This window comes from Callithrix jacchus, chromosome 4 (assembly GCF_049354715.1).
Source record: "Callithrix jacchus isolate 240 chromosome 4, calJac240_pri, whole genome shotgun sequence".
NCBI lineage: Eukaryota > Metazoa > Chordata > Mammalia > Primates > Cebidae > Callithrix > Callithrix jacchus.
Genome location: NC_133505.1, coordinates 34,936,429 through 34,955,541, shown reverse-complemented (window position 1 = coordinate 34,955,541; position 19,113 = coordinate 34,936,429). Strand labels below are relative to the sequence as shown.

The following is a 19,113-nucleotide window of genomic DNA, read 5'->3' as shown; positions in this document are numbered from 1 at the left end:
GGAAACACTCATGAAGGGAAACACTGACATTCAGACTTCTGACTCTTCCTGATGCTTCTTAAATTTTGGTAAAGAACCTCAGTACTCTTAGTTTTGTTTTTTTTTTTTTTTAATGTCTTTTGTTGTTTTGTGATGGGGTCTCTCATTCTGTTGTCCAGGCTGGAGTATAGTGGCAGAATCATAGCTCACGGTAGCTTCCACCTCCAGATTCAAGAAATCCTCCAACTGTGGCCTTCCAGCTAGGACTACAGACATATTCTACCATACTGGGCTTTTAAAATTTATTTTCATTTTTTTAGTAGAGACAGGGTCTCACTATGTTGCTAAGGCTGGTTTCAAACTCCTGGGTTCAAGTGATCCTCCTGCTTCAGCCACCCAAAGTATTGGGTTTATAGGGTGAGCCATGGCATGCTGCCCTCTCGTAGTTCTTGAAACCTGAAAGCTTGAGGAACAAACAAAAGGGGTCTCTTGACTCTGTCAGGACCCCCGTGACTGGTCATGTGTCTTGTGCTTTGCATAATTGAGTGAGCAGCTGTCCACAAGCGAGGGAGCATTGTGTCCACAGTAGACATGGTAGATTTATATATGTATTGTTATGAGTTTCCCAGCAGGTAGTAAGAGATTGTTCTATTACAGTTGGTGCATTACAGCGATTTTCCAACAGATGGAAAGGGTGTTGAGGCTCTCCCAACAACAAGGTATAGGCTAGTGGCAGCCCTGCTCTTCACTCTACCAAATTAATCTTTCTGGGATTCCATTTCCTTATCTATACAGTGAGGGAGTTGGGCTACTTCTGTAAGCGCCCCTTCCCTTTGACATTATGTGAGCCCTGTAGGAGCTGGCAGTGTCGGTAGATTGATCGAGTGCTGTGTCTGGCAGCTACAAGGCTGCCACCTCTGCTCCTGACTCTTATGTCTCATCTCCAGGGTGAAGAAGTCCCCACCAGTGAACGAAGACCCCTCTGAACTAAGGGTACCATGGCCACGTCAGCCCCACTACGGAGCCTGGAAGAGGAGGTGACCTGCTCTATCTGTCTCGATTACCTGCGGGACCCTGTGACCATTGACTGTGGCCACGTCTTCTGCCGCAGCTGCACCACAGACGTCCGCCCCATCTCAGGGAGCCGCCCCGTCTGCCCGCTCTGCAAGAAGCCTTTTAAGAAGGAGAACATCCGACCCGTGTGGCAGCTGGCCAGCCTGGTGGAGAACATCGAGCGGCTGAAGGTGGATAAGGGCAGGCAGCCGGGAGAGGTGACCCGGGAGCAGCAGGATGCGAAGCTGTGTGAGCGACACCGGGAGAAGCTGCACTACTACTGCGAGGACGATGGGAAGCTGCTGTGTGTGATGTGCCGCGAGTCCCGGGAGCACAGGCCCCACACGGCCGTCCTCATGGAGAAGGCTGCCCAGCCCCACAGGGTAAGGCCTCCTCACCCACAAGGGTCCCTTGCCACCTTCTGTGGACGATCCGCCTGCAGCCCTCAGAGGACTCAGCCTGAGTCTCCCCTCCTGCCCCAGCCCAGAGCATCCACCTGTTCCCACTGCTTGTTTCTCCACAGGAAAAAATCCTGAATCACCTGAGTACCCTAAGGAGAGACAGAGACAAAATTCAGGGCTTCCAGGCAAAGGGAGAAGGTGATATCCTGGCTGCACTGGTAAGTGAGGCTGGTACAGGAAGCCCTGAAGTGTTGTGCCCGTGTTGGGCAGAGTGAGCCTCGGCGAGTAGGCGGCAGCTGGGAGGTGTTCTAGGTGCTGCTCACAGGGAGGACAGGCATCAAGCTGGCAGTGGCAGACCTAGGTTTAGCCCAAGCTCTGTCTTTCTAGCTGTGTGGTCTTGGGCCTGTTGCTTGTCTGTGAGACAAGTGGGTTACCTGGATGTCAGCCAGCGTCCCTTCCCTTTTCTGTGACTCTCACCTTGGTGGCAGGGCCCATGTTCTAACTGCAGCCAGGGGACTGAAGAAGGCATGGCTTCATTCTTCCTTTCAGAGAGAGAGAGAGAGAGAGAGAGAGAGAGAGAGAGAAAGAGAGAGAGAGAAGGTTGCCTGAGAGTGGAGGGGGAACAAAGGGTTTAGAAGGAGGAAGTTGGCTCCAGGTAAGAACTGAGAGGGAGCAACCAGGGAATGGCTAAGGCAGGCCTGCCAGCTCTGATGGCACTGTACCTAGTGAGACCCAGACCCAGGATCATGGTTGCCAGCACAGTGGGACCTCCTTCATATCTGTGGGCTCCGCACCTGTGGATTTACCCAACCATGAATCAGAAATATTCAGAAAAAAGAAAAAGCATCTCTACTGAACATATACAGATTTTTTAAATCTTGTCATTATTCTCTAAACAATACAATGTTACAGCTCTTTATATAGCATTTACATTATATTGGGCATTATAAGTAATCTAGAGATAATTTAAAGTATATAGTGGATTATATGTAAATATTGTTCCATTTTATATAAGAAACTTGAGCATCCTTGGATTTGGGTGTTCCTGGAGAGGGGGATTGTGGAACCCATCACCCACTGATAACAAGGGACCACTGTAGTTAGGCAGCACATTATGTGCTTGATTAGAGATGGGGTTGAGGGAAAAACCTGATAAAATGGTTCTGATTTTCTGGGGAAAATCTGGGAAAAACGTGTATGTTGGGGAAGTGGGCAGTGGAGGAGTAGTGGGGTCAGGCCCAGCGGGGAGTCATGAGGCCCAGGGAGAGGGTGAGAGTAAGCCAGAGACGGCTAAGTCCAACGACCCCTCCAGGCCTTCAGTGTGCATGGCTGTCCCCAGCCCAGCACCAGTCACCAGGGCCACTGAGGACTCCCTTGACCCCAACTGGGGAAGAAATTTGGAGGCAGGAAAGGACATGGTCCCTAAGCACAGACGTCACATAGTTTTGCTGAGGAAACAGGATACAGCAGGTGTGGGGTACACATAGATATTTTAGGCCTAACAGTGGAGTGCTGAAGGGAGGCCTGGACAGGCTTAGATGACATTCATCAAGCAAACGTTCCTGGAAGAGGTGACAGAAATTTTGTCCAGGAAAGAAAAGTACATTGGCTCGTGAATGAGACCCACAGAGTTTCTCCAGGGGCCCCAGAGCATACTGGTTTAGCTAAAACAGATTGTGGTTGACTAGTCAGGTAGAGACAGGGTTTTCGTCATGTAGTGGCAGAGTGAACTGAACTAATTAATTACTGGGGTCTTTGAGGAGTGTGAACCGGGAGCCCTCTATAGCTTCTCCCGCAGATCCTGTGGAATTCTTGAACGGTGGTACCGAGGTACCTAGGTGAATGAGCCAGCCTTGTGCACCTCCAGTGCTGGGCCCTGGAGGTGTGTACCCACCCTGAGCAGAGGTGTCAGCCCTTCTCCCCTTCCTGCCCCCTGCAGAAGAAGCTCCAGGACCAGAGGCAGTATATTGTAGCCGAGTTTGAGCAGGGTCATCAGTTCCTGAGGGAGCGGGAGCAGCACCTGCTGGAACAGCTGGCGAAGCTGGAGCAGGAGCTCACGGAGGGCAGAGAGAAGTTCAAGAGCCGGGGCGTCGGGGAGCTCGCCCGGCTGGCCCTGGTTATCTCCGAACTGGAGGGCAAGGCACAGCAGCCAGCTGCAGAGCTCATGCAGGTGAGAGGCGTCCCTAGGCAGGGAGCCAGGGACCAGGATGGTGGGTCCCAGCCCTGCCATTCACTTGCAGGACCTTAGGAGACTTGGGCCTCAGTTTTGTCATCTGAAACATGGGGATGGTGATCCTTACCCCTGCCAATTATTCTGTAGATTGCATGGGCATAAAATGAAATAACTGGCATGGTGTCACTTCATAAAATAAATTTTCTACACAAAACTGTTAAAAAAACCTAAATGATAAAATAGAGTAAAAAATGGAAGGGAAGCTTATTAAAATCATTAATTAATATAATTTACCATCCTCCATTCTCATCACTGTCATCATGAGCCCCTCTAACAAGTTACTGGCAGACACTTAGCTGGTGGAAGCTTTTTATGGTGTCATGGTTGGGGGTGGCTGAGGGAGGGCTGACCAGTGGCTCCTCTCAAAGACCCAGAGGGTCTAGAAGAGATAGGGTAACTGAGGAAGGGAGACAGAGATGACCAGGTTTTCTCTGGGCCTATGGGATTACGACACAGAGAACAAGATGGAAAGCAGGCAAGGGGCCTTGGGGCGCCTCCTAGAGGAGGGGGCTTTGATAGAAAGGGAGGCTTTGGGGCTGACTGGTTGTGAAGCTGAAACAGCACCACATCTCCTCCCCCAGGAGCCTCGGGATTACACTGCCCTGAACAGGGCCAGCAGCCTTTGGAGGTGTAGAGGGCTTGACCTTCCTTCCCTCACAGGCTGGGAGAAGAGGGGCTCTCTGATGGTATTCCCCCAGTTGCACTGTTTAGGTCAGCAGCAGAGTCACCCAGGATCTCTAGGAAGGTGGGGTCCCAGGCCAATGGCAGGGCAAACCAATAGCCAGGAGGGAGAGATAGCAAGGCAGACTCCCAAGTGTGTGCACCAGGACAGACTACAGAAGGTGGCCACAGGCTTCCCACTGTTGTGAATTCAGATGCAGAATGAGGACTGGCAGGATTTTAGACCATCCAGTCTAATCCCTAATGCTGAAGTCACTGAGGTCCAGGGAGTAGAAGGAGTTTGTCCTAGGCCATGAGGCAGGTGTCAGGTTATAGCTCGAGCCCAGGTGTCCTGACTTCTGGGCTCTGTGCTCTTGTTCTCATTTTGTCTGAAATGTCTCTCTGGCCCCGTCTTTTCCTCCAGATATGGTTCTGTTCCCTCACATTTCTCTTGTCAGACTCTGACTGGGTCACTTTCTGCATCTCCTTTTGCCCCTGTTCCTCTTCTCCTTCCTCTTCCCATGCCCCTGCCATGTATGGATGCCTACGTGGAACAGAGGCACACAGCTGAGGATGTGGTGGGGCTGAAATCCATTGTGTCTGCCCAGAGGGGTGCCTTTTCCTAATGCACTAAGAGAAATGGCCCTCAGAGCAGAGCCCTGGCTCTCAGTGACTCAGAGCACTCAGACTGCAACTCTCCCTGGGGTGGAGTAAGGTCAATGGAAGGGAGAGAAAATGGTGTCTGCTTGAAACTAGTACAGGAAATGTTATTGGTACTGGTGGGTTTCTTTTTTGTTTTATGTTTTCTCTGTTATTTTTAGTGCTGTGTAATATATATATATTTATGGGATATAGTTTTTGTTTGTTTGTTTGTTTTGAGACAGAGTCTCACTCTGTCTCCCAGGCTAGAGTACAGTGGTGCAGTCTCGGTTCACTGCAACCTCTGCCTCCTTGGTTCAAGCAATTCTCTTGCCTCTTCAACCTCTGCCTCCTGGGTTCAAGTGATTCTCCTCCCTCAGCCTCCCAAGTAGCTGGGATTACAGGTGCGCGCCACCACACCCCGCTAGTTTTTGTATTTTTAGTAACGACAGGGTTTCACCATGTTGGCCAGGTTGGTCTCGAACTTCTGACCTCAGGTGATCGCCTGCCTCAGCTTCCTGAAGTGCTGGGATTACAGGTGTGAGCCACTGTACCCTGCCTAGAGTGATATTTTGATACCTGTATATAATATATAATAATTAACTCAGAGCAATTAGCGTATCTGTCACTTCAAACACGTATTATTTCTTTGTGTTGGAACATTCAAAATCCTCTCTTCTAGTTTTTAGAGAATGTACAATAAATGGTAGTTAATGATATTCTCCCTGCTATGCTGCATAACACTAGAATTTATTCTTCCCATTGTAGCTGTAACTTTGTATCCATTAACCAACTTCTTCCCAGCCTTACTATTCTACTCTCTACTTCCATGAACTCAAACTTATTATGGATGAATAGTATTCTGTTGTGTTATATACCACATTTTCTTTATCTGTTGATTGATGCTTAGATTGAGTCCATATCTCAGCTATTGTGAATAGTGCTGCAAAAAACATGCGTGTGCAGGTATCCCTTTGATATACTGATTTTCTTTTCTTCAGATAAATACCTAGTAATGAGGTTGCTGGATCATATGGTACTTCTATTTTTAGTTTTTTGAGAAACTCTCATACTGTTTTCCATAATGGCTGTACTTATATGTAGCAAAACCTAAAGGCCCTTAGAAACAAACTCTTAGAACTAATAAACAAATTCAGTAAAGTTGCAGGATACAAAATCAACATAAAAAATGTATTGCTTGTTTTTTGTTTTTTTGTTTTTTTGAGATGGAGTTTCGCTCTTGTTACCCAGGCTGGAGTGCGATGGCGTGATCGCGGCTCACCGCAACCTCCACCTCCTAGGTTCAGGCAATTCTCCTGCCTCAGCCTCCTGAGTAGCTGGGATTACAGGCACGCGCCACCATGCCCAGCTAATTTTTTTTTTTTTTGTATTTGTAGTAGAGACGGAGTTTCACCATGTTGACCAGGATGGTCTTGATCTCTTGACCTCGTGATCCACCCGCCTTGGCCTCCCAAAGTGCTGGGATTACAGGCGTGAGCCACCGCGCCTGGCCTATGTATTACATTTTTAATGCCCCAATAACAAACCAGCTAAAAAAGACATCAAGAAAGCAACCCCATTTACAATAGCTAAAAAAGTAAAATAAAATACCTGAGAATGAAGTTAACCAAGGACGTAAAAGACCTCTATAATTAAAACTACAAAACACTCATGAAAGAAATTGAAGAGGACACAAACAAATGGAAAAATATTCCATGCTCATGGATTAGAATTAATATTGTTAAAATATCCTATCCAAAGCAATTTACAGATTGAATACAATCCCTATTATCAAAATACCAATGACATTCCTCACAAAAATAGAAAAAACCTGAAATTTATATGGAGTCACAAAAGACCCCAAATAGCCAAAGCAACCCTGAGCAAGAAGAACAAAGCTCGAGGCCTTACACTATCTTACTTCAAAATACACTACAAAGCTGTAGTAACCAAAACAGCATAGTACTGATATAAAAGCAGACACGTAGACCAATGGAACAGAATAGAGAACTCAGAAATAAATCCACATATTTATAGCCAACTGGTTTTCAACAAAGGCACCAAGAACATACAACAGGGAAGGGACAGTCTCTTTAATAAATGGTGCTAGGAAAACTAGGTAACCAACCATAGGCAGAAAAAAAGATATTGATAGATTTTGTCTCTGTGCTTATTTGAGTTTGATTGTACCACATGGTAACTAGATAGCTAACTCCCTAATTATCATTAATATTTTCCCAGAGATTATTTGGCTGTCAAAGTATAGTAAGAAAAAGACCCAAAATAGGGTTCAGATGTCTGATAGAAAAATACAGGTGAGGCCAGTGTGGTGGCGCACACCTATCATTCTAGTAGCACTTTGGGAGGCTGAGGCAGACAGATTGCTTGAAAACAGGAGTTTGAGACCAGCCTGGGCAATATAGTGTTATTGTCTCAAAAAATAAAAAAATAATAAAAAGAAATACAGGTGAGAGGGAGAAGCAACAGGACAAAATGTGTAAAATAGAAGAGACCTTTTGATAGAGATGATAAAAAAGGAATGACAGACCTGTGGGGCTGGGAGCATCAAGAAGGCATTAAAGGGACTGGGGTGGTAGGAGAGGCCCGGAGAGACATTGCATCCTGCTCATAGGCGGGGCTGACCCTGCATGATTAGGTGGCATGCTTGCATCCCACTTCTCTTGCTGTACGCCTCCATGAAGAACCTTCCTGATGCTGTTAGTAACCAGGTGCATCCCCTGCCAGAGCTTGCCGTGACTCATTGCTGTGGCCCCACTGCTCGGCTCTCTTTGCTTGTTTCATGACAGCTTCAGATGTCTTGGGTGAGAAGAGTCCTCCAGGAGCCTTGGGCTGATCACTTCCCTCCAGAGGCCCTGTATGTGGCTGTGGATGGGGGCTCCTCAGTCTTTTGGCCTCTTCTCTTGGCAGGGCCAGCCCTGCCCTGGCTCTCAGGACCCCACCCTCTCTGGGCTGCTCGCAACTTTAAGAGACTCTTCTTTCTCCTCTATGATTTTCTCCCTTTCTACTGTTCTGGAAACTTCCATGTCAGAAAATATGCCCAGTTGGGCCTCTGGCCCCCACTCCAGCTACTGCTCCATTCATTTGCTCTTTTTTTTTTTTTTTTTTGAGATGGAGTTTCGCTCTTGTTACCCAGGCTGGAGTGCAATGGCATGATCTCGGCTCACTGCAACCTCCGCCTCCTGGGTTCAGGCAATTCTGCCTCAGCCTCCTGAGTAGCTGGGATTACAGGCATGCACCACCATGCCCAGATAATTTTTTGTGTTTTTAGTAGAGACGGGGTTTCACCATGTTGACCAGGATGCCATTTGCTCTTTTATGCCATCTTTGTCAGCAGAGCTGTCAGGACACACTGTCTGTTTTGTTGCCCCGTTCTGTGAAGCTGCCTTGAACTTAAATATTTTGAGGGGCATGTTAGAGGACTTTGCCAGAAATTTGCAACCAATGTCTGGGCATTTGCTTCATAGTGGGGGTTGGGATGTACTTCCGACTTCTTATCTTGCTCCTCTGGAGTAAAGCTCACAATTCTTCCCAAACTTTCTGAAGCATTCATCAGCAGCTACAATTTGTTAATACCATTTGTTTCCCAAATCTCACCCTCTCAAGGAAGCTGCCTGTACCTCACCAGCCCTGCTACCTCCCCCGTCACTCTGCTCTCTTTTCCTGTGGTGCTTATCACTCACGTAGTGTGATGTATTTGCTACGTTGATTATTGTTTGCTTCCCCCTGCTAGAATGTCAGCTCTACAGAAGTAGAGATTTGTTGCTTTTTTTTTGACTGTTTCGAGGCTTCTAGATCAGTGCCTGGTACCTAGGACCCACTTAATTAATATTTGTGGAATGAGTGAAAGGAAGACAAAATCAATTAATACAGAGTATTATGGAGGCCTTTGACTCACAAAAGGGAATCTGAGCATCTCAGAATAACCCTCTTCCCACTCACCCTGTCCTACCACCTGTCTGTCACACAGCACCACCCTTATCCCTCCTGTGCAAACCATGCCCTGTTCTTGATTATCCTTGACCAGTATGTCCAGGTGAATTCGTCTCTAAACTACGTGGAACGTGCTACTTCTCTCTTTTTCTCCCTACTGCTGCCATCCTAATTCAGGCCATCTGTAGCTCTCCCCTGGTCCACAGCAAAAGCCTCTGGACCAGTCTTCCCATGTTCCTGTTGCTTCCTTAGTCCATTGTCTGTGGGGCAGCCACGGAAGTAATTACTTAGGGTTTTGGCTTGCTGCTGTACAATGACACAAATAGATTAGAAATTTATTTGTGTTTCAGTAACAGTTCAGAGGTGCAGGGTCTAGAGCTATCACAGTAGCTGTTTATAAGCTCATCCAGGGCACTGGGTTACTTTCATGTGGTTCTTCTGCCAGCTTCTAGGGATGTTGTCCTCTGCTGTGTGGTCAAAGTTGGGCTCACCAGCACCAGGTTCAAAATTCAGCTAGGGGGAAAAAGGAAGTAGAAAGCAATTTTCTTTTTTTAAAGGACAATACCCAGAATTGTGGTCATTGCTTTCTAATATGTCCCATTGATTGGAACTTAGTCTCATGACCAGACCTGGTCACGGGGGATCTGGGAAATGTAGTCTTCCTGGGTGGCCATCTGATCAATAACTCCAGGGGGTTCTGCTATTAAAAGGAGGAAGAGGAGAGTGGACTCTGGAGGATACACAGCAGTCTCAACCATGTGTAGAGTGGATCACACATATCATGCCCCTACTTGAAACCCTTGGTGGCTTTCCACTGTACTTGGAGCGAAATTCTAACTCCTTACCATGCATATTCAGCCCTGCATGATCTGGCCTCTGCTGCTTTTGCCAAGCCCTTTCCTGTTTTACCTTACCTGTCTTCATCTGGCCAGTACTTCTCATTGCTCAATTCTCTGTACAGGTGTCTCCCAAAGAGGTTGCCCTGTCATCCCCAGCCATGGTGGCTTCTGTCATTGTGTTGATTTTGTTTGTTTTCTTGTTATTTTATCCAATGACCCCACTGGAATGTCAGCTCCATATAAAAGGGACCATATTTGTTTTGTTCACCAAAATGTCCCACCTATACTACAGTGTTGGGTGCATATGCATTGGAGTCTTATTTGATTCATACTGATACTTGTGCTTTTTTTTTTTTCTAGGACACAAGAGACTTCCTAAACAGGTAAAAGAGTCTCCTCTCCCCGGCATACCTCATCCCCCTTGTTTGTGTTCCCGCCCCTTCTGACCAGGTCCATTTGAATACATGGGGAGTGATATGGTGCCAGAGGTACTCACATCCCATGGTTCGTCATGATGCCCTTCTGGAGAGCAGGACACATCCTTGAGAACTGGAGACTTGCTCTTCTCCTTATGAGTTCTCTGTGTAACCCCAGCTCCTTGGCCCACTGGCCTTATTTGAGGTGGGACAGAGCAGAGAGGTTAGAAACATGGCTTAGTAGGCAGAGCATCCTGGATGTGGAGTCTATTGATAGTCTGAAGCCCTGGCTCAGCTCATGTCTTTGGGCCATGGTTTTTCTGGGGATCATCACACCTTTTCTCTCCCCTTCATAACTGTCATGAGGATTGAGTGATAAGTATGCAGGAAAGTAAAAGCTGAGTAATAGGTTTTCATGTCTGCCATCTTCTCAGGTATCCACGGAAGAAGTTCTGGGTTGGGAAACCCATTGCTCGAGTGGTTAAAAAAAAGACCGGAGAATTCTCAGATAAACTCCTCTCTCTGCAGCGAGGCCTGAGGGAATTCCAGGGTAAGGGTTGGGGAGTGCATAAAGGGTGGGAGTCAGGGCAGGGCCACCTTGTAGAAAGAGGGCCCCGGCTCCTTTCCATCACCTTCTCAAGCCTCACTCTGCTGAGGGCCTCCTGATTGTTGTCTTGGAGATGGATCCCTACAGGAAGTTGATACCGCCTGAGCAAGAAATGGGCTCATATATTTGTGGGACTTGAGTCATTGCTGTCCTTTTTTTCTCCCCAGGGAAGCTGCTGAGAGACTTGGAATATAAGACAGGTGAGTTTCTAGAGGGTGTTTCCCAGATGTATGTCAAATATGGAAAACTCTGCCTGCAGACTCTTGACTGCCCTGTTTTTCCCAGTTGCAAAGTAGAAGCCCCCCTCCCTCCTTGCACTTTCTGGTCTGTCTACTCTTTAGTCTGCAGTAGAGGCCTCTGTTTGCTAGTCTGATTCTTCTCTGCCCTGCATTTGCTTTTCCTTTTCTGGTCCTCAGGATCCTACCACCAGTCCTTTCCCCTGGGCTGAGCTTTCTCATTTTCCTGGCTGCATGGCTCGTGTATTCAGAGCAAACAGCGGGGGCAACCTAAGGCCATAGGCTGTATCTGCCACAGGCGTCACTACTGTGCTCCCTGTCAGCCCTGCAGTTAGGTTGTACACTGCATACTACCAAGGAGCGCCATCCACATAGACCAAGATGTGAATGGTGCCCCTTCGATTGTGAAGACTGGTGGGTTCCTCCTGGCCCACTTTCACACTTGCTTTTCTGAGAACTTGGGCTGTCTGGGGGCAAACGAGGCCCTGAGAGTTCCGTCTAGTTCACAGAATAAAAATTTCATAGCAGAACTGAGTCAGCAGTGATTAAACCCCACGTGGTTGTAGCTTCTTTATTAACATCTCAGCTGTCTGTGAATACCATTGAGTTTTACCCATCAGGTTATTCTAATTATAGAGTATCCTATGAGGATGATGGTGAGGATTATCTCTGTCAGAATATGTTCAAGGTTTCTCAAACCATGTTACAGAGCAGACTGGCAGTTTTGAAACTGAAATTGAACAGTTTGCAGAGACCCTGAATGCTTGTATTACAACAGATGATGCTTTGCAAGAACCTGTGGAACTCACTTATCAAGAGGCCACACCTGTCCCAAATTTCTCTTACATGGGAGCTGCTTGTATAATTACCTGGTCCATCATCTGACAGCACACAGAGTAGCACCTTCCACAAATTTTGACTTCAAAAATGTCGGACTGAATATGACATTAAAGATCAAGCTGCAGAAAGGGGGTGAAGTTACTCGAAAACAGTTTCCTGCATTTGTGCCCTTTCTGAGAGAGCTTTTTCTTTTTTTTTTTTTTTTTTTTTTTTTTTTTTTTTTTTTTTTTTTTTTTTTGAGACGGAGTTTCGCTCTTGTTACCCAGGCTGGAGTGCAATGGCGCGATCTCGGCTCACCGCAATTTCCACCTCCTGGGTTCAGGCAATTCTCCTTCCTCAGCCTCCCGAGCAGCTGGGATTACAGGCACGCACCACCGTGCCCAGCTAATTTTTTGTAATTTTAGTAGAGACGGGGTTTCACCATGTTGACCAAGATGGTCTCGATCTGTTGACCTTGTGATCCACCCGCCTCGGCCTCCCAAAGTGCTGGGATTACAGGCTTGAGCCACCGCGCCCGGCCCGAGAGAGCTTTTTCTTAACCTGGAGGTCAAAATAACAAATGGACAGGTTAAAGGGCAAATATTCTTGGTCTGCGGGAGTTATTGAATGCCCTCTTTTCTAATCCCATGGATGACAACTTAATTTGTGCTGTAAAATTACTGAAGTTGACAGGGTCAGTTTTGGAAGATGCTTGGAAGAAAAAGGGAAGGACTGATATGGAATAAATTATTCAGGAATTGAAAATGTTGTCCTGGGTGCAAACTGCAGCAGAGACGTGAAACATGCTCTTGAAGCTTGTAGAACTCCAGTGCAGTAACTGGGTGGAGTCCATGTAACTTCGTCATATAGAAATGCAACACCCGAAAATGATCGTAATCACTATGTGAATGAACCAACATTTTATACATCTCAGTGTTCCTTTTATTGTAGCTGATCCAGATTACCAAGAGGAATATCTAGAGTTACTTGAAAAATGGGACTCTTTTCTAGATTATGAAGAAAATTGAACAGATTTATTTGGCTGGTGATCCACACGTGGATGATATTGCTGATGATTTGGATCCAGAGATCCAGAGATAGAGGAAGCTTATGAAAAGTTCTGTTTGGAATCAGAGCATAAGTGAAAACAGTAAAGTTAAATTTCAGTATATAATGCTTATAAAGCAGTTTAGTGATGGTGATTTAGCAGAACACGAAGCCAGAAAATATGCCACACTTATACCAAATTAAGGATGTTGAAAAATAAATGTCTGCCAAAATAAATTTTATTCCCTCTAACTTAAAAAGCAAAACAGTGATATTGTTACTTTTTTTCCCCTTGTCCCCACAGTGAGCGTCACCCTGGACCCACAGTCGGCCAGTGGGTACCTGCAGCTGTCAGAGGACTGGAAGTGCGTGACCTACACCAGCCTATACAAGTGTGCCTACCTGCACCCCCAGCAGTTTGACTGTGAGCCCGGGGTGCTGGGCAGCAAGGGCTTCACCTGGGGCAAGGTCTACTGGGAAGTGGAAGTGGAGAGAGAGGGCTGGTCTGAGGATGAAGAAGAGGGGGAAGAGGAGGAAGAGGGAGAAGAGGAGGAGGAGGAAGAAGAGGCCGGCTATGGGGATGGATATGATGACTGGGAAACGGATGAGGATGAGGAATCATTGGGTGATGAAGAGGAAGAAGAGGAGGATGAAGAGGAAGAAGTTCTTGAAAGCTGCATGGTGGGGGTGGCCAGAGACTCTATGAAGAGGAAGGGAGACCTCTCCCTGCGGCCAGAGGATGGTGTGTGGGCGCTGCGCCTCTCCTCCTCCGGCATCTGGGCCAACACCAGCCCTGAGGCTGAGCTTTTCCCGGCGCTACGGCCCCGGAGAGTGGGCATTGCCCTGGATTATGAAGGGGGCACCGTGACTTTCACCAATGCAGAGTCACAAGAACTCATCTACACCTTCACCGCCACCTTCACCCGGCGCCTGGTTCCCTTCCTGTGGCTCAAGTGGCCAGGAACGCGTCTACTACTGAGACCCTGAACCCTGACATCTGCCCCGGCCCCACACCCTTAGATGCTTTACTTCTTTGGAATTCCAGGACTCTCAATGGGGGGAAGGGATGCCTGGCCTGAGCACCTGGAGCAGGGGACCCCATATCCACTGCCAGCCACCACCCCAGTTGCTGTGGCCGAGATCTCACTCAGTGCTATTGCTCCATCTACTGCCCTAATTGGGCTCTTCTCCCACCTCCTGCTGGTTTTCCATGGGAACTTCTAACTCTGGAGTCCATGAGGGCTCCTTTCCTTTTTGACCATGACCTTGGCCCCAGCTCAGCATTCTGTGGAGTAAGGGCCTGATGCAGCATTTTCTTGCCCAGCGTGGCGAGACCTTGGAAAAAACAGTTGATTACGCCTAAATCATTTTGCTCTCCTTAAACCCCATAGGTTCCTCCTTGCTCAAATCCACTCTACTGCCCACCTTCCCTACATTTTAAACAGACCTACCCCACCCTAACTCAGAGTTAGGCATTTTAAACAGATAGTAGGCATTTTAAACAGACCTACCCCACCCTAACTCAGAGTTAAGCATACATGGAAATGCTGAAAATAATGAAAGTCCACTGAGGCTTCCTGGCCATTTAAGGCCTGGAGTGCCAGTGCATATCATCTCACGGGGTCCAGAGTCCAGGCTTCTCTGAAACCAGAGTGGAGCATATTTCCGTGGCCAATGTGGTGGGAGTCCCTGGAGCTATCTGTGGTCTTAGGGAAGGATCCAGACATATGGCTCTGGGGTACCAGCTGTGGTCACTGATCAATAAATTCTCTCTGGATTGGTCCTTGTGAGGGGAGTTTTTAAAAGAACCCAGAACATCCTGCTCTTGATCAGCACAGCCAAAAACACCAAGACAAATATCCAGTGGAGCAGAGCCTCCCCTGCCTCGGGAGTTCTGACCAGGTTCCCCAGCAGGTGTTAAGCCTCTGTCTCTGGCCCTACTTAGCATGCAGGTTCCACTTTCCTAGGAGAGAGTGGAGATGGGAAGATGGGGAAAGGAAGGCAGTGGGAGGCCACAAAGCCACTTGGTCTTTATCTCAAGAGAGGAAGTAACGGGTCTCCTCATTGCCCACGGACCCAGCATCTGTCCACGCGCCCCTCATGGCCACAGTTTAACACAATCTCCCTGCTCCTGCCAAATTGATCTCCCAGTCTTGTCCTTACCCATTCCAAGTGCTCTCCCAGCCCCTGCTCATCCAAGTTTTAACTCCTCCACCCTGTTCTAAGACTGATCCAACGGATCTGGGTCTCAGTGGTCTCTTCACCACCATTGTCTCAGAGCTGCCCACTTTGTGTGTGTCACATGCTGCCTGAGTCACATGTACATCTTATTTCTGCCTCTAGTTTTGTAAGCTGGAGGGCATATAACATCTTATACTTCTCTTGTATTCTCATGGCACCTAGTGCAGTGCTGGGCACAGAGCAGGTGCTCAATAAAGACTTGTTGAATGAATGGTCTGGGGATCTATATCTGTAGATCTATAATGTCTCAAATGTCACCAGACCTCAGTCTGGCTACAGAGAAATTCCATTGAGAGCAGTAGCCCAAGGTTTTCCTTCCATGTCTAGAACTGTGTAACTGCTTTCTGTTCTCTGCACACATGCTGTCATTTCTGGAAGTCCCTCAAAATGAACCTATGCAGGACACCAGTTGTCACATGGCTCCACCTTGTTATTCCTCCTTTAGTTGGGCCCTTGAGCTGAGGTCCAGCGTTTTGGAGCAAGTGGTGACTCTCCCTGAGAAGGGAGACATCCAGTACAGCACACCCAAAATTCTTCCTTGGAAAATAAGCACTGTCCCAAAGGAAACAGAATGTGCAGAGATTCAACCTTGCCTCCTAACACATTGAACTGTTTTTCTTGTCCTTTCTGATTTTTTTAAATTGCCATCTTAAAGATGGAAAAGGGAGGATTATACAGAACTACCTCTAAAATTACACTACAGGCAAAGAGTATTTCCTCTCTGTTCTCTATGGACTCACATAAGTTTTCCGTTTTTATTTTTTATATTCATAGTTTTTAGTTTTTTATGAACTATACTTGCACATATGGTAAGCGATTTCTATAATACTTCTTACAAATACGAACATTTCCCTGCCCTATTCCTCCCCCAAAAGACCCAGTTCATACTGTTTAGCAAACTGTTTTGTGTTGGCCTTTATTTTTTCTAAATAACTTGCGTTTGGGGTGTTATCTTTTCATTTCCCACCGTGGAGCAGGAAGATGTAGCCCTCTGCTCTCTCTGTCCCCTATCACACACACACATTCTCTTCTACCTGTCCCCAACCCTTCAATGTGGTCCTAACTGGTTAAACAAGTATTTGGTGTGCTTGTTACTACATCTGTGTGAAAGCTGTTCACACCTGGGCTGTGCATGGGGCCAGCATCATTTTTCCTTCCTGCAGAACTTTTTGTCTTCCTGGAGTTTCCTTTCCCCTTTTGCAACATTTCCTATATCTTTATTACTTACCGGACTCCAAACTCCTTCACTGGTTATCAAAATCTCCAGGTCCTCATTCACCAGGTGCTCTTACCAGTTTTGTCTGGATGCCTCTCTAAGCCTGCTGGCCTTGAATCTGGAATAGCTGATTTCTCACCTGTGCATGGCTCCCTGGATATTCCTTCACCGCATACTGGGGTTCCTGCATTGCTTCTATTTCTTTATCCTGTTTTCTCTCTTAATTTGCTTCATTTTGGTGGAACATTATCTAGGAGCTTTCTGAGAAATGGTGCATGGAAGTTGAATTTTTAAAATCCTGAATATCTGGAAATATCTTTATCTCACTTTTACACTTAATAAGTTCCTTAAGTTTAGGATTCATGGTTGGAAATAATTTTCCTTCAGAATTTCAAAAGCATTGCTTCACTGCCTTCTAGCATCCTTCATTGTTGAGAATTCTTGTGACACCCTGATTTATGATCCTTTGTGTATGGCCTATTTTATGTTTTTGTTTTTTACCAGAAACTTTGGGTCTTATCTATGTTCTTACTCTTAAAGATTTCTTCTCTTCCTCTTCCCTTTCCTCCCTTCTCCTCCCTCCTTGCCCCGCCCCCTCCACCATCTTTCTTCTTTTAGAGACAGGGGTTCACTCTGTCATCCAGGCTTGAGGGCAGTGGTGCGATCATAGCTTATGTGGCCTTGAACTCCTGGGCTCCAGCATTCCTCCCACCTGAGCCTCCCGAGTAGCTAGGGCTACAGGAGCACACCACCACACCTGGCTAATTGGTTTATTTTTCATAGAGACAGAGTTTTCCTATATAGCCCAGGCTAGTCTCAAGTGATACTCAGCCTCCCAATGCATTGGGATTACGCGGACGAAACTCCATGCCTTGTCTTACTCTTAGATTTCTTCATGTGACTTTGTATGAGCCTTTCCCTCCATTGTGCTGGTTAAATCAGTGAGATCTTTCATTCTAGAAACTTAAGGCCTTTCAGTTCTGGGAACTTTTATTGAATTATCATTATTATTGTTTTTAGAGCCTTGCTCTTTTATACAGGCTGGAGTGCAGTGGTGGGATCATAGCTCACTGCACCTTGAACTCCTGGGCTCAAGTGATCCTCTTGCCTAGCTGGGATTACAGGCCTGAGCCACGACAACTGGCTGAATTATTATTATTATTTCAGAGACATGGGCTTGCTCTGTCACCTAGGATCCTAGGATCTGGTGTTGGTACACTTGTGGCTCACTGGGGTGTTGGTACACTTGTGGCTCACTGGGGCCTTGAACTCCTGGACTCAAGTGATCCTCCCACCTTGGCCTCCCAAAGTGCTGGGATTACAGGGGTAAGCCACTGTGCCCTGCCTGAATTACTTCACGTTGACTTTCCCTCCATTTTCTCTATTCTCTCAAATCTGTTATCTCCAGGCTTCATTAGTCTCCTGAATTCATTTATTAAGTACCCATGATGTGCCAGGATGTTTCTAGGTTACAACAGTGATAAGGTTAACAAAGTTTCTACACTTATGGAGTTTATATTCCAGCAGATGGTGACAGGCAATAGGTTAAAATTAAAAAAAAAATTAGCACTGTGCAAGGAACTGAAATAAGTCTGTAATAGTCACCCAGTATCTATTTTATAATGTGTGATCAGAAAGGAGTTCCCTGAGAAGGGCGTGAGAGGGAAGGTCTAAGATCACACCAGCGGGAGGGATGGCAAAGTCCTAAAGCAGGGACAAAGTGGGACCCTACACATTCCTAGGACTGCATCTAGAGTATGGTTATGGCAGAACAGAAAGAGCCATAGCTTTTTGTTTTTGTTTTTTTTGAGACAGAGTCTCATTCTGTTGCCCAGGCTGGAGTACAGTGGTGCGATCTCGCCTTGGCCTCCGAAAGTGCTGGGATTACAGGTATGAGCCACCGTGCCTGGCTGGTCATAGATACTAGAGTGGAGATGTAAGCAGGGATGAATCATGTGGGGCCTTGTATACCATGCAAAGAGTTTGGATGTTTTTTCCTAAGTCCAGTGGGAAGCTACTGAAGTATTATAAGCAGAAGAATAATGATTCAATTTAGTAAGCAAATATTGAACATTATTATCTACCAAGCACTGTTCTGGGTAAATGGGATGCATCAGTTTTTAAAAAGTTTCTTTCCTCAAGGAGTTTACATTCTAGAAGGGAGAGATAGACAATAAAAATAAGTACAGAAGATACAAAATATTAGAAAATAAGTTCAACAGAAAGAAAAAATATAATTACCTAAATATATTTGGAGGAAGTAGTCCAGATGGCTGAATAGATGAAACTAGTATGTGCCTCCTCCTCCATGGAGAGGAACCAAAATAGCACGTAGATATTCACACAGCATCAATCATCTAAGAGAACACTACGATTCAATAGAGATGTTATGGGAAACATCAAAAGTCAGGAGAGCAAGGCAAGGCAGTTTGCTTGGCCAGGATTGTCTGGGAGCTGGCAGAAGCTCCTGGATGTGAAGAAAGGGTAACGGAGAAAGCTCCAGGATCCATACTCCCAACCATAGGCTTTTGATCCATGTGGGCTTTGAGACTAACACAGGGAGCTGCCTAGAAATCGCACAGAAATGTTGCTTCAGAGAAGGAACTCAGTCCCACAGGCATCTAAGCCCACAGCAGCTTCAGTTTGGTGCCATTCTGAGAACCTCACTGCCTGAGGTCTGTGTCTTGCCTTGAGACTGAACTGATGTGGTGCTGCTGTTGCTGCTGCTACTGCTGCCACCGGGCAAGAGAAGAGAGGGGAGACTGGGCACTCCCAC

At 46.7% G+C, this 19,113-nt stretch overlaps 1 protein-coding gene and 1 pseudogene across 3 annotated transcripts in view; both read left to right on the top strand.

Moving 5' to 3' along the window:
* Nucleotides 1-15,332, top strand: part of TRIM26 (tripartite motif containing 26) — a 113,912-nt gene extending 98,580 nt beyond the window's left edge. For 2 of the 3 annotated variants that reach the window (XM_035297427.3, XM_002746293.7), the window contains exons 2-8: nt 927-1,415; nt 1,556-1,651; nt 3,373-3,603; nt 10,116-10,138; nt 10,606-10,721; nt 10,946-10,978; nt 13,185-15,332. In XM_035297427.3, coding sequence (XP_035153318.1) covers nt 978-1,415; nt 1,556-1,651; nt 3,373-3,603; nt 10,116-10,138; nt 10,606-10,721; nt 10,946-10,978; nt 13,185-13,867 — 1,620 coding nt within the window. In that variant the 5' untranslated portion in view covers nt 927-977 and the 3' untranslated portion in view covers nt 13,868-15,332. The remainder of the gene's footprint in view (nt 1-926; nt 1,416-1,555; nt 1,652-3,372; nt 3,604-10,115; nt 10,139-10,605; nt 10,722-10,945; nt 10,979-13,184) is intronic. The other variant, XM_054254819.2, reaches the window with a different exon arrangement.
* On the top strand, nt 11,529-12,987 carry LOC103792342 (polyadenylate-binding protein-interacting protein 1 pseudogene; annotated as a pseudogene).
* Nucleotides 15,333-19,113: the final 3,781 nt, after the last annotated feature.